Here is a 17067-nt window from a genome sequence, read left to right as displayed (position 1 = left end):
TTTCCTTCACATCACAAATAGCTGTCAAAGCTAGTTCCTACAGTTGGCAAACAGAAAATGTAAAACGTCTTACATGCAAATGTAGTCAACAAATTGTACGAAACACAAAACAAAAAGTCAGCTTCACCAAATGAGGACACATGCACATAACCAACAGAACATTTTGGCCCTACATATAAATACTTAAAAAATCTTTACAGTCTCATCTCATAGTGCCCATTTGTACCAATTTTTACCCATTTATATTTACATATTCACAGCGCAATAAATAAAAATGACAGCATATTGCCAAATTGTTGATCGGTCTGCTCAGTCTCACCTCTCAGACAAAATAGGCCAACTCCTCCTTTTTGTGCTTCATGCGAATCAGTGGGACATAGAGTCAATGCAAGTGTTTTTCATCATTCATATTTTTGATTTACAGTTCATGGCCTGGTCCCTTGCTCTATTTGTTGGTGCTGACTCCTCACTGCAAACCTGTTGACGTGCACCGGGATGGGCACCACGATTTTGGGGTTCCTCACTGGTTCTCCTGACCGGTTGTTAACGTTGCCGGCTTTGATCCGTTTCCACTTGGCCCTGCGGTTCTGAAACCAGATCTTCACCTGCACCTCGCTCAGTTTAAGTGCATGTGCGATCTGTGAGCGCTCAGTCAGAGAAAGGTACTTTTTACAGTGAAATTCCTTTTCCAGTTCCAGCAGCTGCTCGCTGGTAAAAGCTGTCCGTCTCCTGCGGCTCTTCCCCGCCGAGCTGCCGGGCGGTAGCACCTCCTGAGAGCCGGGCTTTAGTTTGCTCTTCTGGGAGAGGGAGCCACAGTTGTTCCCGTCGGAGAAACTCTCGTTCTCGCTGTCTGCGGAGCTGTCCTCGCGGTCACTGCACGCGGTGTCTGCTGACTTTAGGTCCAGCTTCTCGTCGTCTGAGCTGTACAGTTTGGTCTCACCTAAAATGTAGAGAAAGGATCATAATCATTATTTACTTGTTCTTAAGTTTGTAAGTGAACAGTGCTCATTGAGTTGTGGTAAGCTGTTAGAGATAAAAATGTACAGCCAAATTGTTGAAAACACTCCTAATAATTGTAGTTTTGTACAATAAACATTAATGCAACACTAACTGAACTAGCCTAATATAAGATCATTACATCTGCCCTGTGTGTGGAAATTCAGTTGTTCTGTACGTTTGTAGGCCTACTGCAACAAAGATTGAGTTTTAATCTCCCTAACAACAAACAATATATTTAACTTTTTGCTCAAATTTGATTAGTGATTCACTCTAATTCGTACTGTAATATTATAAAGAACAATTAAGAAATAATTCCAATAATAATAGCTGTATCTAGAATGACATTAGCTATATTCAGGTTGCACCCCATGCATTTTGACTTTATTAAATGTGGTTTCATATTCTAAAACGGTAACAAAACGGATTGAGATTGGTTTTATCCATTTGACAGCACCTCTGAGACTAAACACACTCACTATAGGCCAACAATCTCTGTTTCAAATAGGTTTTACGCACAGTAAGTTATTCCATAAATAAGTCAAGATGCCAAGCTTACCTGATATTGTTTGAAAAGTTTCTGAGAAGTTGATCATGTCGGAGCCCTTGTCCCGGCTGTGCAGCTCGTCAGAGTGCGGACTCTCCTGCCTCCTGGACCCGGGGTCGGCTGCGCTTAAACGGGGACCTGGGAGCTCCTGTGGGGGGTAGAAACTGTCCGGAGGATCCGAGAAACTTGGCATGGTCGTGGTGAGCGCCACCATGGAGGGCACCCCTTGTCCCAAACTGGCACAGAATGTGTTGGTGAGCCGTCCCGCAAAAGAAGCCAAAGGCGCCAGTGGAGGTAACCCAGTTAAAGGCGAGTGGGATAAAGCTTGTGGGATCATCAGAGGTCTGTACGGCATGAACATGGGGTAGCCCGTGTAGAGCAGGTGTCCCGGTCTGGGATGGTGAGTCCCTATGAGGGAATCGATTGAAAACGCCGTCGCTTGGCCGCCTGGTCTCTGCATGTTGCAGGAAAACACTTTTCTTTATTTGGTGGAAAACTTGAAAGCTAGGTGTCCTTTTCCCACGGCGTAAAACGTTCAGTGCACAGACGGAGAGGAGTGAAAGTAGATCCGGTGCCGTGTTGTCATCCCTGGGAGAGTGGCTGCTGCTCCGGGTCTCTATCAGTGGGTCGGCCGCTTTGTTGTGAGCCCCACCGCTACCCTTTTCCCTCTTATTTGTCACACTGAGACATAAACACACGCTCCCTCTCTCTATCTACCTCTCTGCAACTCCTCCCTCCGCCCCTCTGCGGAGCGCATTGGTTATCATCTGCAATACAAGGGGAATGAAAAGGGGGAGTTTCCCTGGGGGCTCATCCATCTTCCTCAAATTACGCTTCATTTCCTTATTCAGCCTCTGACTTTTTGGCCGTCTTGAGAGGCGGTAGTTTCCCAGTGGAGACCAAATAGACGGGTCGCCCCCCCCCCCCCCCTCCAAAAAAAAGCCCTCCCTCCCCTTTTGCCAGGTTCACCATTGACTGCAAAACGGTGTGAGAGACTGTTCCGGCCCTTCCCCTTCTATAATCGTTGACCACACCAACCCAATCAGCTATTATTAATTTTGATTGATGATAAGTAATTACTCTGGATTTAAGGGACAGCGTAAAACAACGGTGGCTTTTGTTGGGGTATTGGGGGCCGATGGGCATCAGAGTCAGGAGGGAGGAGAGGCAGATGTTTTTCCGCTCTCTGCCCTATTCTCCGCGGATAAAAACAATGCGTTTGGCTTCAGAAAAAGAGAAGTGCTGCAACAATTGTTCCCTTGAGAGAGATACTCTGCGCGAAATTAGATCCAGATAAAAGGCGTTTATGCGAGGTCAACTGCAGTGTGGAAACATAGTGGCCAAAGTCAAATCTGAGTGATTTGTCTGGACTCAAGGGGCATTTATTAAAAAAAGCTGTGAATTGTAAACATTTAACGTCTTTACCGATTAAATGTCAACTAAATCTTCCTCAAAGTGTTTTAATAATTTAAATAAAACACACATTTTAGTTGTAATTCATCCCTGATCAAAAATGCATGGAGAAAAAAAAATACTTTTTTCTTTAAGCAGTGGTTTAATCGCAGATCATTTCACCTTTAAATGGCAATAGGAACTGATGATGATTAGCCCTATTGAGTCCAGGGAGCCGGGCTCTCCAACTGGTCGTCTGATTGCAAGAGGACATAAACATATCACCGGCTCTGATTAGCAGGCCAGGCTAATTCTTATAATTGCAAGTGACTTCAGCAGCACCCCTCTTTGATCTATTGAAACCATTTCCTGACATCCTCTGCCTTTCTTATGAGGGAAACTCTGGTGGTATGACAATTCTAAATATATATTAAGATTAGAATTGTTTTTGTTGTATAGATATTTGGCTTTTTAAATCTAAACGTTTTATACAATATAAGAGAATAAGGCATATTCTTTTTTTTGTCAAAACACTATATATTTTAAATGTCACTAATGAATATGTCGCTGCTTTTCTTCTCAATACAAGGTATATTTATTTTATTAATTCTGCAGATATTTGTGGCCATAATGATCCTTTCAATTTAACGTTTTTTTCAAGAAAATGACCAATGCTATTATATTTCTCTTCTAAATCATTTGACCAGGTTAAACAAGATTAAGTTAATCGGAACTTCTTGATAAAAGCACACATTCAATTTGATATAAAAAACGATTTATTGTAGTTTCAACTTTTTTACATTTTAAAAGTTAACTTATATTTTCAAAGTGTGGCTTGAAAACAAAAGCTCAATACTTTTTTATTAAATGTATTTTTTTAGTATTGATATTAAAAAGGGTATGGAAAAACGAAACGCAACAGCAAAATAAGGAGAAGAAAGAGAAATGTTTGACAAAATGAAATAATACAAAAATCAATGACAATATTACACGGTCATGGTGGAGTATTTTATTTTTACACAAAATCTATATGTGATATAAAATACCTAATGACAACAACAACGGTGGGAATACTTATGTATATGCAAATATTTTTAAGGCAATAATCAACACAACATCATCATCATTATGTGCATTAACATCAAATAATCATCAGGTATACAAATACAACCATCTGAACCTATTAACTATGTGCACAAGTACAAAAAACGTAAAATAAAAAAATAAAAAACACATTGCATACCTGCATTGTATTATAACAACTCTAGCCTATAGCTCCCTCTTGCGGCCAAACGTGTAACTGAAATAAAAGTGACAGGAAAAGCAGCTGCTTCTACAAGAAATGTGTATCATAAAATGTATTTATTATTTGAGTGTACTGCCAGTGCTACACTTTTAACTCTTTAACAGCTGCTTCTTCCTCACATTCAACAGCACTCAATCCTCACCAGGACTCTGTCTAACAGAGGCTACACTACAGTGGCGGTTCTAGACCAATTTGATTGGGAGGGCCAGGCTGGGGCCAGTTATTTTCTGAGGGGGGCACAATAAATGCGGGACGAAAAAGACAAAAACAGTATGAAGTAATTGCGCATAAGAAAACAATGCAATACAGTTATTGGCACTTGTTTCATTACACATATTTATTTCAGATACTTATAGTTACAGTTTTTACGCTCTAATGTTAATTCCGCCTATTCCGTCAGGCAAGAAATCGTTTAATCATAAACTTTTTCTTTTTTTCTTTTCATTATCAGGGGGGCCACAGGGGGGGTCCAAAGTCAGTGTTGGGGGGCACTGCCCCCTAGAACCGCCCCTGGCTACACACAGACACACACACACAGTGTTCTCAGTGGACATGGTCTCTGTACTCCAGCAGCAGGTAGTTCTTGATGAAGGTGGGCAGGTCCAGTTCAGGGACCACTTTGTGCACCCGGAGCTCCAGGAAGCTCCTGATCTTGCAGCGGGCCAAGTGCTGCAGGGAGCGAGGACTCCGCTCCAAAGAGAAGACGGACTCATAAAACTCTTTGTGCTCCTGTGTGATAAAAAAAAAATAATAATTACCCTGAGATCACATATTATTATATTATTTGTCACAGTTTAGAGCAAATCATGGCATGGCAGCACTTCATATTAATACAAAAATGAGTAAACAAGTCATCTACCATTTGCAATGTTCTCCTGTGGATTACAGCCTTTTTGAATATTAAATATTGCTCATACTCTACAGCTATAATAACCCTGAAACCTGCAAAAAAAAATCAGCATGTTTTGATACATTTATAACCCTTTTGTAAATGAATGTTGTCCCTAAAGGCCTTCCATACTTCAGAGTTTCTCATAACCCTGAACATATATAAATGAGCTGTCAAACTATTAAAGGATATTTATTTATTTGTATGCATTGATTTAAATGGTGCTGCCTAGTAGTCCCAGTAAATACCATTAATAAATTAAAGAAAAAGGAAAATATTTGAAGATCTGAAATTTAGAAAACATAAAAACATTTGTCCTAAAACACCCACTCTGGTTGAATTCAACTCTTGAGTTTATTATTTCGTAAGCTTGCCTTTAACACCTCCGGTGACACAGCCTCGACCCAGGTGTCGTTGACTTTGAGGCTACTGTAGGCATTCAGAAGAACCTCGATGGTGCGTGGAGATCCACAGCAGTGCTTCAAAACCTTCAAAGAAACGCCACAACACAGAGGATAGATTCAGATAATCATCTTTTAAGTTCATGAGCGAGCTTGTGACTCCATAGAACTGAAGAAATAAAGTAATTAAACACTTGTGAAATGAACAGATTGGTCTTCCCTCCAGGGGTTTAACTGGAAATTATGCAATTAGTGCTAATTAATCTCCTATTAACACTTGCCTAATTAGGAACCAGGCATTTTGTCTAGTGCACGTGGGTTCACTGATGGTTGTAGTCTGTTTCCCGCAGAGAGTGCAACACTTCATGTTGTGTCATGAAATGGGAATGATTTGAATGTGAAGTTGTGAAGTCTGGAATATTTCAAGGAACAGTTTTAGTGCTTCTTTCTCAAGGTGTTACATGTGCAGTTATAGTGCTAATTATGCAAAATGAGACACCTTGATAAAAAATTGGTTCAGGCCGTAAATACATACTCCTACGAACCGATCTGGATTGCTGAATTAATGTGCAAACATTCTATGTATAGTATTTTAACATCACATCTTTAATTTCCTACCATTGGCAGAGCTCCAGGCCACACCCGGATGGAGCCGTGGTTGAGCAGAGCCCGGACGATCCTCTCGGGGTGATGGGACACCTTGTAGCACACCACCTTCAGGATGTTGTGCATGGGAGCTTCCCCCCCGTAGTCCATGTCATTAACGCGGGCACCATGAGCCAGCAGCAGGTCCACTATGTCTGGGTTTACATTCTTACAGGCCATGTGCAGAGGACTGTGTTTGTCCTGGTCCTTGGTCTGCACGTTGGCCCCGGCCCCCAGCAGCATCTGGCAAACCTTGAGGTAACTTTCAAGCTCCTGCAGCTCCTGGGGTTGTGAACAAGCAGCGTTCAGAGGCGTGAGACCCTCACTGTTCTGTTTGTCCACAGCAGCTCCATAGCGCAGGTAGAGCTCAGTGTGGTCTGTGAGGCTGTTACTGGCTGCCACGTGCAAGGGAGTGTCGTCTTCATCCACGGTGCGGCCATTAATAGCTGCTCCGTACTGAAGGAGGTACTTGGCACATCTACAGACAGAAGAACAGAAGCTTGTTTTGTAAAGTAATACGACTGGTGTTCTCATGTAAACACTGGATCAGAGGTGTCCATCCTTTTTGTCTGACTCTCAGTCTTATTATTAGATTAACTATTTAAACATGTGTTCCAAATGTGATGTTCCAAAAGATTTCAAACCGGATAATATGAAACACTTTATTTTTATATAAAAGTGATGCGATCATTTATACATAAAAGATAGTAATCCTGAATTGAAAAAAGATGAAATGCTTTTGGAGTAATAAGGCCACACGTGTTTTTCAATATCTGCTACTGATAAGCAATCGATTATCGGTTTACTGATCTAAAATAACAGTCTTCCTTTTAAAAAAGTTAAATTGATTCATTGACATTCAGAGCCTTTGCAGCAAGTCTGGTCCAACCAGTAGCTTATTACGGCTGATGTTAGAAAATACCAAGTTTAAGTTGTGGCATGATTGTCATTACTGACATTCTGTTTCATTTGGTTCCACTTTTGTTCTTCTTTACTCACTCAAAGGATTCAGGACTTGTGCAGAAGTGCAAAGGCATGAGGCCGTCTTCAGTGACAGCGTTGGCGTTGGCTCCATGGATCAGCAGCAGTTTGGTGCACTCAGGCTGGCAGTTCTCACAGGACTCGTGCAGGGCGGTGGTGCCCCCTGGGGCCAGGTCCACATTGGCCCCCCGCTGCAGCAGCAGTCTCAGGCACTCTGAGAAGCCTCTGCCAGCTGTGATGTGAAGCGGTGTGGTCAGCTCCTGCTCATAAGTCAGTGACCATAGTCCTGCCAACAGAGAGTACAATGTGATGCCAACATTGTGCCCAACCCTTCATTACTGCAGATATTCAAGGGTGTTTTTACAATGAAGCACTTTATATCATAACATGTTCAGTAACTGCTTGACTCTTTTCAATACTCACTAAAAGCCCCTGGTATGCTCAATAAAAGTAAGACTTTTTTGCATAACTGTAGACAGTTTGATATATCAACAAAGTTACAACATAACCTACTCAGTCTTCTGTAGTTAAATCTGAAGTTCTTCCATTCGTCTATGTTGCTGGTGTCATAAACGGCATCAATAAGGTACTCATACTCGTCGTCGTCGTCGTCCAAGATGCTGAAAACGGTCAGCTCATCACCCACAAGCAAAGAGTTCCAAAACTGCAGGACACAACCCGAGGCCCTGGATGTGGCTATCACGTCGTTGCGGTACTTCTTGGGTTTGTGCCATCTCACTTTAGGTGCTATGTAAGCCATACTGGTACTAAATAGATTGTTTTAAACTTTTTTGACAGGCTGGGTTCTCCAGAAGGAAAAACACGTTTATGCAGGTTGTTTGCGCAGACAGGGCTATTTCAGGGTGGTTGATATGTGATATTCAACTTGACCCAGTAAACGTTGACAGTGAAGGCATGGGAGCCAATGACTGGTGTGTTACATGTCACCTGCCTATACTGATTAAGTTAATTCACTGAAGTCAAAGAGCATTGACCTCTTGCACCCAAAAAGTTTAAGGGAAAAACTTTTTTATGACTAATTATCATTTGTAACATCTTATATTAAAGGGTATTGTATGTCCTGTATTCAGCGATAGGCCACATTTAAATCCAACTCTCTCTCTGTTTATGTGTTTCTATTAATATTGCTCAGTGTGTCTATAAATACTGGGTCCGGGTGAGAAGCACCAGGTACAGCTCTTTACTTTATATCTATTATTTTCTCTCTATCAATGTATATTTTTTATATTTTTTAACTTTTTAATGCTATTTTATTTCTATTTCAGAAATATTTTGGATTGTTTATTTCTAGTGTTTAAATTGCCTTGTCTTTTTATGCTGCTGCAACGCAAACATTTCCCAAATTAGGATCAATAAAGTACTTATTTGATCTTATCCCAACAACACATGTGAACGTCTCTCACATCAGTTAATTGTGGCAGCTCATCTCCAGGGAATACAATGAATGTATCTAGCTCTGCTATATACATTCCTGGATTAATATCTAATGAGGACATACTGTATGTTGTCTCCTACCTTCCCCTGCGGAGACCCAGCGCATGTCCCCTCCCTGTGGCTCAATGATGAGGTTTGTTGAGGATCCTCTAGGAAAGAGTTGCTGCACAGCCTGCAGGTCTCCCGTGTAAAGAGCGTTCTGGATGACCAGGTCGTGGCAGATTGCTGGTGGCATGGTGGTCCTCAGCAGTGTCCTCTCCCTGATTTCCTTCTGCAGCATATAGCTATTGAAGTGATGGGTAGCCAGCTGCTTCTTGTGCTTGTGTCTCGCCAGCATGTCCTCATCAAGTTCGAGAGAGCGCAAGGCCGTAGATGTGAAGACAAAGCTGCCTTGAGACATGCTTAAAATCTATTCTTACGAATACAAGTGTGAAAAGTTAAGTGAGAGAGCTGGCTATAAAGGCCTGTCTCTCTCTCTGTCTCTGTTGTTGCTTTCCCTCTGTCTAATGTCCACTATGTCCCTGCCGGCTGTTCACAGGGTCGGTTCAAAGAGTTGTTTTGGTGTTCGGTATGAGACCCTCCCCTGCAGTGTGACAAGTTGTGCTATTTTTATGTCTCACATGTAGACACTCGAGCCTCTTCTATTTGCCTCAGGCAAAGTTACAGCCATGAAGGGTCCCTGTCAGGCTGCAAGTGTCAAAGTAGTTTAATAAACGCACAATACTTGCTGTTTGGGATGTGATAGAACAAATGATTAAATCACACAGTATCATATTTGACATAACTTCAATAACCAGCAAATGGGAGGAGTGTTTCTACATTAAAAATATAGCTAACTTTATATTCATAGATTTTATACTTAAAAACATACGGCCTATTCCAGAAATTGGCAATATTAAGGGTCAGGTAGTTGGATTCACCCTTACCATTCCTAAAAAATAATGAAAAGTAGCAGACAACTTTTTATGTCCTGACAAGGGCAAATAAGAATGGCCTGTAAGCCCATGTGAGTATGTGTTTGCAAAGTGTATTTTTCTGCTCAGTGTTTTTTCTGTTCAAGAGCCTTAATGGATTTTATGTATCCACATGGCTCCCTGCATTAGAACATTAGGCTGAATGACTGGCAACCGCTGTGTCACTCTGCCCCACGTGTAGTGTTCTGATGGCGGAGGGACGGCGCATAATTAAGCCTCTTAAGCCTACTCACTAGGCATCTGACAAACATCTCATATGAGTGATGGACCGTCATTTTCCAATGCTAGAAGTTCCATCCAGTAGCAAAATCCCATTCCATCTTTTAGCTTTCTAGACACCAAGGAAAGATTTTCATGGCTTGGAAGGATTGCCTTTAAGTCGTTGTAGAATGATTAACTTGCTTATATATCTCTATCCATTAAAATGTGCTATAATGGGTGCACAATGTCTAAAATCAAACACGTTTTCATGTGTGTTTATCCACCTCTGTGAGTCTATCAAGGTGCCTGTAAGCTCAAGGTCTGCACTGCAGGTGAAGAAGAATACGATATTTGTCAAGAGGTTTACCTTCTTTCCCATTTGAAAACACGGAAGCATCGCTGCATCTCATCTATACCTTAACGACTGTTCTGGTATGGAAATCAAGGTCATTTATTTTATGTTACAGTTTGGTAATAGATGCCACATTAAACTGAAGGCGAGTAAGAGTTTCAACTTTGAAAACACACATTACCAGAGAGAGACTAGGAATATTGTTTTTGCGGCTGGAGTACATCCTTTTAAATGATATACATAATGAGTTTATAATATGCATCTGGGCTACCTCCTCTCTACTTTGATGTCTTCCAAATGGCCCGGGTGTCATCAGCAAAACATGTAGGCACTTTCCCGCCTCATTGACTCCCAAATGTATTTTAAATATCATTCCTGGTAACGCAATTATTTAAAACGCTGAACTAAACACTTACTAATGGGGAAAAAGACAGCGACTTCGATAAATTCATTTCTCAAATGGTGGGCCTTCATGTTTCTTTCTTTTTTTCCTTCTTCTGTGAAGCGGAGGCAACTCTGATGGCAAAAAAAAAACATCAGCAGTAGTAATACCCCCTGGCCTCCCAGCCCCCTGTGGACATACTAAATCTTTGGTTTTCTTACATTACCCACCAGAAGCAGTCTCTCAAGGTTTCCTGCATAGTGGTCAACTGCCCTCCAAGGCGGCGAGAGGTTGGACATCAGCAACAGGCCTGATGAGAGTGAGGCACTTCATTTATGCAATCATAGGCAATTAGTTCCCTCTGATTATGTGCCTCTTAATGCTGTTTTGAGTACTGTGGCACACAGTAATACAGAAAGAGATTAAACTATAGCCCTCCCTCCACACTGAGCAGTCATTTAATATACTGAGAACATAATGAAATGTACACAGTAATTACAGTAATATTAAACACTAATGGCTTTGCAATTAAATGTGAGACATAGTGCATGCAAAGACAGTCTAAGTTTAGAGAGTGCCCCATGAAATCAGAGCAATAAATTATCCATCAGGTGTTTCTAATATTAATAATTTATGTCTAACTTATTTATTATTATTCCTAATAGAGGTAGCAAGATTGTGTCTGGCATGTGGGCGATTCGGTGCTGGTAAGAGAGGAATTAATAAGTCATTTAAACACTGGAGTTAAATAGAAATTGGGTCTGAAGTTTGTATTCTAGAGGTAGAATAACTTGGAGGTCACCATGAGCATTGATAAGAGATAATGAGCAGGCTTAATTGGCTAGCGTCATTATGCAAAGGGCGGCTGCTGCATTTACACCTCTGTCTGCTAAATCTGATATCATCTTGGCTCTTCTTGATATCATATTGACTCATCGTAATGTTAGTCGGTATGGGCACATTATGGTAGATAAACAATGTCTGTTTTAAGTCTTCCATGCCATTAAAATGCCTCTGAGAGGCCATCAACACTGGTTTCCTCTGGCCCATCAAAGTCCACAACAGGGCTTAGACAAGGTGCCCTGTTTGCAAATCCCCCCCACGTCTCATCACAATCCTTGAGATGTTGGTGGAGAACCTAAATGAATTTATAGAGCCTTGAATTGAACAGTAGCTCCAAACTATTCTGTGGAAGCATGATTACTTTTTCTGTACTCTTTCAGCTCTGAGCCCACTACCTATAATGTATTGTATCGGTCTTTGCAGATTCCAATTGTCTCTCAATGCACTGATCACCACGCAAATAGCCCTTTGTTTCATCATGACAATTGAGAGGTTCATATTTCAACCTAATAGTCCTGTATAAGTTTAACCATCTATCACAACCTCATTTCATTGCGGTTGCAGTTAATACGCGCTTCCCTGCCAAGTGGAACATTTTCTAATGATGCACTCTCACACGAAAACAAGGCAAGCCAGCCTGGGCTCTGCATCACTCACTAATGCATCCATCCATAATGTGTTCATAGCAGTCTGCCTAAAGGAGACAGCGATGACTACCACTAGGCATGGGCATGAGAGGGGATATGGGGAAGGGTGCAAGATACAAAACCTAAATGGGCATGATAATCATGAACAAAGTTACTGCCATCAAAAACTGTATCACCCTCATAATAACATCTGTAGATTTCACATCATTACCAAGAATACTCGGAAGCATCTTAAATGGGTATCTTAACAATAACAGTCAGCGGTGGGAGTCACATCCAAGTGCATTATCATAGTGAACCCGGCTTTGTAAGATGTTGACAAGAGTAGCATAATAGGTGTATGTAATGTCTGATGTAAACACCATCGTAATTAGAGAGACCTTTATCAGTTCCTCCATTTTATGCAGATTGGACCGGTACAAACGCTGGTGTCATTATCCTGTAATCAAGTGCTATTCAGTTGACAGTGTCGTCTTTTAAAACCCTGATTAGGATGCATAACAAGCATACAATGTTGCATTATTTCCTCTGTCTGTTTATAAATATGTCAATTTCGAAAGCTGACTGAATTTTGTCAGGGTTTCAATAAAGATATAGTATAAGGTGAAGAACAAAAACTATGCCCCTTTTTCCTCAAATATGAAACTCAACTTTAAAGAACAGTAGATTGTTTTACAATAGGGCTGCACAATATATTGTATTTATCAACATTGTGACATGACCTTGTGTTTTTGGGCAGTTTAATGTGTGAAAATAATTTCCTTTTTTTTTTGCAATTTAAAAAGCAATTTGTTCTGTTTTGTTGGCATTCATTTCTCAACACTTAAGTCATTCACTTTTATCTTTGAGTAATTAAGCGCCATATCCCGTTTTTTATTTTCCTTTGGCCTACCGGAATGTCACTTCCGGTTGCTATCGTTGTTTCGACAGTCCCTACTTTAGAAACATTCCCTTTTATAGGCTACTTGTTGAAGGAATATTTGTTTCTGTGCAGCCTTAAAGAGCCGTCTTCAAATAAACATTAGTGGCATCGTCAAACAGCACTTTTTGGGGGGTTTTGTTTGAAGGTTTTTCCTGTTTTGTCTCATTAACAGTAACGATAGTATGTCATTATCATTGCTAGCTAACTTCATGCTAACCTTAGCTGTATTGCCAAGATTAAGTAATTTATACTTGTAATAGTTGTTAGTTTCACTATCTGAGCTTCTTCCTCATTATGTTTTAAGATGTAATATTAACTGAGACATTCACGAGATCACTATGTTATGCCAAATCAAGAAGCGATTAGCTGAGTGACAGTCATTTAGTTTAAGATTTGATCAAACTCCAGTTAGATTATCCTCTCTAAATCGCGGCCACCTGTTTAATTTGGCACCTGTCATGGCTGTGTTCTCTCACAACCCGTATTTGTGTCTCGAGGTGCACACAGGTGCCTTTTGGTTTATAGGAGACTACATGTACAGTATGTGTGTGAAGATTTAAGTGCATCATGTACAAAATATTGTTTTGTATAAATAAGGCTGATGTCTCAACAACCTCCTCATACTTAACGAAATGCCACTATTTACACACAAGTTACATTTTGACTTAATATGTCCATATCTCGTATATCAGTATCCACTATGCTATAAAACATACTTATAGAGCTACATACTCGGTTGTAAAACAACTGTTAATTGACATCATTAAATAACACATTTGTGGCTTGCTTTACTCACTTTTAAGGATCGTTTAATTTCTTATTTTATTATACATGTTGCACCTAGAGGACCAGCACACAATACATTTCGTTGTTCCTTAATAATGACGTTCTTGAATCGTGAAAAGCATTTTTGTATTAACTTCCATGAGTTTAAAAATGTTTGTGTTAAGACTGTCCATAAACTGACAGCTAGATATTATCCCATATGAACACTTTGCAAATGCCCAGTAGTGTTATCTTAATGTAGCAGAATACTGATATCATGCATGTAGGTAGGTTAGCACTGCACAGGTGTTTTCGCCAAATTGCAGTGCATCTGTTTGCAAAATGGTACGTTTCAAAGTTGTAATGTAGGCCTTCACAGAGACAATAAGTCTGTCCATTTAACTGACAGCTAGATATTATCCATATGAACACTTTGCAAATGTGCGGAAGTGAACAGATTAATGTAGCATAATACGGATACCATGTAGGTTATTGTAGCTGCACATGTGTTTTCGCCAAACTGCAGTGCATTTGTTTGTTAAATGTAATGTTTCGTAGGCTAACGCAAAACCGAGGCAATTACCCCATCTAGTGGCTCATAATGACTTTACACTCTAAATGAAAGCAGTACAAGAGATTACATCAAATGGAAAGAAAAGCTTTTTGTGCTTATGTTTTATTGAATTCAAAAACTACTACAGGTGCACGAGTTTGAAACCTCTGTCACAGAAAGTGTGTTGCATTGAAGTCTTCATTTGGAGCTGGTGTACTTTGTGACAGCCTTGGTTCCCTCGGACACCGCGTGCTTGGCCAGCTCCCCGGGCAGCAGCAGCCGGACGGCGGTCTGCACCTCTCTGCTGGTGATGGTGGACCGCTTGTTGTACTGAGTCAGTCGCGAGGCCTCTGTGGCGATCCTCTCAAACAGGTCATTCACGAAGGAGTTCATGATGCTCATCGCTCTGCTGGAAATCCCCGTGTCCGGATGCACCTTTGACGGTAGAGAGGAAAAGCTGGGTTACTCAATTGGAACATTGAAGCATTTACACGTTTTCCTTTTGTTCCACCCACCTGTTTCAAAACTTTGTAGATGTACATCGCGTAAGTCTCTCTTCTTTTGGCCTTTCGTTTGCCCTTTTTCTCTCCCGGGCCCTTCCCCTTCTTTTTAGATGCATCATTAGTCATTTTAAACAGTGTCTAACTACTTTGACAATCTTAAGTAAGTCAACCGCTTTATCGAGTGCTTTAGGAATTGTTTTCGGGCTCGAGGGGACGGCTGTTTGTAATCCTATATAGCGTTCGTTAATTAGTGACTGATTGGACCCACCTGTTTAATTGTTTGTTGAGCGGATAGGCTTTCGCTCCATATTAAAATAACATTGATGACAACAATAAGGAATGAAAGTGTAACTAAGAGCCCTCACAAACATACGTTTTAATTTAGGCAGGTAATGTTTTATTCCTTTTTTTTTTACTGCAGTACTTTTTTACTACGGTAATAAAGTGATAAATGGAGGTAGAGTTTTATCATTGCACATACTATTGGTGTCCACTGGGTGGCACACTTGTACCAATATTCAAGCTGCATTCAATCTCTCAATTAGAGTTGTCTACCTGTCCATTGGAATCCATTGCAATCGTCGGTGTATCTTGTAGCTAACACAATATATTAGCGCTAGGGTTATATTCATGTGAAATAGCATTTACAGGACACACTTTTGAGTTGCATTATATTCACCATGAGTTTTATGGTAAGCACGCTCTTGATCCACATGTAGGCCTGCATTGTTTCCTGCTGATAGATTAATGTAAACTTGTTAAAAAAGGTATGATGTTATCATCAAGGTTGGATTAAAGCAGGACCAGACACCCGGCCCAAACCCCCCCAGGTTAATTTTGTTTGATTAAGTATGTGGAAGCGGATACGTATGGCACTATAAGTGTCTAGTCCTGAAGCTTTCTAATATACTAGAGTGCTGTTTTAAGTCCCTAGCGTTTAAATTCAGATTACATTTACTTGGTGCTGTAAGTATTTTGTGTTTTAACAAGCTCCTAATTTGAACAAACTGCAAAGCAATTGAATAGTAACATTGTAGCTTTGTGCTAATGATTGTTTTTAGTTTTCCTTGTCAATTTATAATGTAGGCATATCCTCATCACATTCAGATACCAGAAACATTTTTATATTATTTATACAATGTACTATCTCTTATGGTCAATAGGTGCACAACGCTTGTCACTGGTATAGGGAGCATCTGCCCTCTCGCTGTACTGTAATGTATTTCAGGTATATTTGGTGTCACTGTGAGGTGTAATTGTACATAAGGGGGTAATTGTTTGGTTAGTAATGGTATGTTTACATCCCCAAGCTTGCATTTGTCCTGCACGCTTTTATATGTAGAACACCTTGACACATTTTAGATTTACATGCTGATGATTGGGATAAAAAAGTGTCAGCTTCAGGCCTGTATTTTCTTTGTTCAGATATTCCTGTGATGTTTTTTCCGATAAAGAGTGTATCATCTTAATTGGCCATTGGTGTGTTGTTTAATATCGCAATTGAGGAATAAATATGACGGCATACTGACTTTGACCACTAATGCGTTTTGTCTTAAAGCAGAGTATTCCCAACATCTGACATTGTTATTGTATTTTTTGTATTTTAGTGGAACATTATCTCCTGTATATACATTTCAATAAGTAGAAATGTCCTCATGATGACACACCAGTTAAATAATATGCTCAGCCAACAACACAAGTCAGAGATGTATCTATCTTGTGTGATATGTGTGTGTTTCATCTATATTTAATATAGGCCTGCTATGTCATAGCCTCTGTATCATATAATCTGTTTGATTGATGTGACCCAAAGCAGTTGAAGAAACTGAGCACAAAGACTTCCTTTATATCAAACAAACACATAGCTCTGAAGCACTTTATCATGGTCATTCTTTACTATCATAGCCAGGGACAGTTGTTTTTAAACATGTAACTGAGGTGTCAATACATTTTTAGATACACCAATCAAACACATAAAAACATGGTAGGTAAGCTGTGAATTTGAGAAGAAATGTTGCAAATTCACTCTGTATTAAATAGGCTATTCAGGTTTTAGAATGTGAAGTAAATTGACAGTAGTGTTAAGACAGACACCTGGGAGCTATATCAGTGGAGCATTGCTATAACAACATCTTCATGGAAACAATTTGGGTTGGAAATAGCTCTGGACTCATTACTGAAAACCTTCAGCAATTCACAGTTATTTATATACATTTGAACAAAACAAGATGTAAAAGGTCCTATTTCTATCTGCCACTTATAATGCACTACACAGCTTTGCTCACAACAATTATTAATATTATTCAGCCTAAG

General features: G+C 40.2%; 3 protein-coding genes across 4 annotated transcripts; all 3 read right to left on the bottom strand.

Moving 5' to 3' along the window:
- On the bottom strand, positions 1-2202 carry gbx1 (gastrulation brain homeobox 1). The gene is made up of 2 exons (XM_010769681.1): positions 1556-2202; positions 1-940 (listed from the first exon to the last, which is right to left on the bottom strand). Exons 1-2 carry the CDS (start codon positions 2001-2003, stop codon positions 426-428), a joined length of 963 nt encoding a protein of 320 aa, XP_010767983.1. The 5' UTR covers positions 2004-2202; the 3' UTR covers positions 1-425.
- Positions 2203-3924: 1722 nt separating this feature from the next.
- Positions 3925-9133, bottom strand: asb10 (ankyrin repeat and SOCS box containing 10). Of its 2 annotated transcripts, none has more exons than XM_010769679.1 (5): positions 8694-9133; positions 7176-7443; positions 6150-6654; positions 5505-5618; positions 3925-4970 (listed from the first exon to the last, which is right to left on the bottom strand). In XM_010769679.1, the coding sequence occupies exons 1-5, from the start codon at positions 9010-9012 to the stop codon at positions 4785-4787; spliced, it is 1392 nt and encodes a 463-aa protein (XP_010767981.1). In that variant the 5' UTR covers positions 9013-9133; the 3' UTR covers positions 3925-4784. The 2 variants fall into 2 exon arrangements, with proteins under 2 accessions (XP_010767981.1, XP_010767982.1); XM_010769680.1 differs by lacking the exon at positions 8694-9133 and adding an exon at positions 7671-8090.
- A 4604-nt stretch (positions 9134-13737) lies between these two features.
- On the bottom strand, positions 13738-15235 carry h2bk1 (H2B.K variant histone 1). The gene is made up of 2 exons (XM_010769678.1): positions 14767-15235; positions 13738-14686 (listed from the first exon to the last, which is right to left on the bottom strand). The coding sequence occupies exons 1-2, from the start codon at positions 14878-14880 to the stop codon at positions 14450-14452; spliced, it is 351 nt and encodes a 116-aa protein (XP_010767980.1). The 5' UTR covers positions 14881-15235; the 3' UTR covers positions 13738-14449.
- Between the last annotated feature and the right edge of the window lie 1832 nt (positions 15236-17067).

The sequence above is a fragment of the Notothenia coriiceps genome, unplaced genomic scaffold (assembly GCF_000735185.1).
Source record: "Notothenia coriiceps isolate Sejong01 unplaced genomic scaffold, NC01 NC01_scaffold00007588, whole genome shotgun sequence".
Taxonomy (NCBI): Eukaryota; Metazoa; Chordata; class Actinopteri; order Perciformes; family Nototheniidae; genus Notothenia; species Notothenia coriiceps.
This window is presented reverse-complemented; position numbering and strand designations above follow the sequence as displayed.

Bases quoted from the DNA above. Each gene is read 5' to 3' on its own strand.
- h2bk1 (XM_010769678.1), bottom strand. From the start codon at position 14,880: ATGACTAATGATGCATCTAAAAAGAAGGGGAAGGGCCCGGGAGAGAAA. The intron at 14,687-14,766 runs GTGGGTGGAACA...CTACCGTCAAAG, and splicing joins TCTACAAAGTTTTGAAACAG to GTGCATCCGGACACGGGGAT.
- gbx1 (XM_010769681.1), bottom strand. From the start codon at position 2,003: ATGCAGAGACCAGGCGGCCAAGCGACGGCGTTTTCAATCGATTCCCTC. The intron at 941-1,555 runs GTAAGCTTGGCA...TCTACATTTTAG, and splicing joins AACTTTTCAAACAATATCAG to GTGAGACCAAACTGTACAGC.
- asb10 (XM_010769679.1), bottom strand. From the start codon at position 9,012: ATGTCTCAAGGCAGCTTTGTCTTCACATCTACGGCCTTGCGCTCTCTC. The intron at 7,444-8,693 runs GTAGGAGACAAC...CTCTGTTGGCAG, and splicing joins CTGGGTCTCCGCAGGGGAAG to GACTATGGTCACTGACTTAT. The intron at 5,619-6,149 runs GTAGGAAATTAA...GTTTCTTTGAAG, and splicing joins GGCCTGGAGCTCTGCCAATG to GTTTTGAAGCACTGCTGTGG.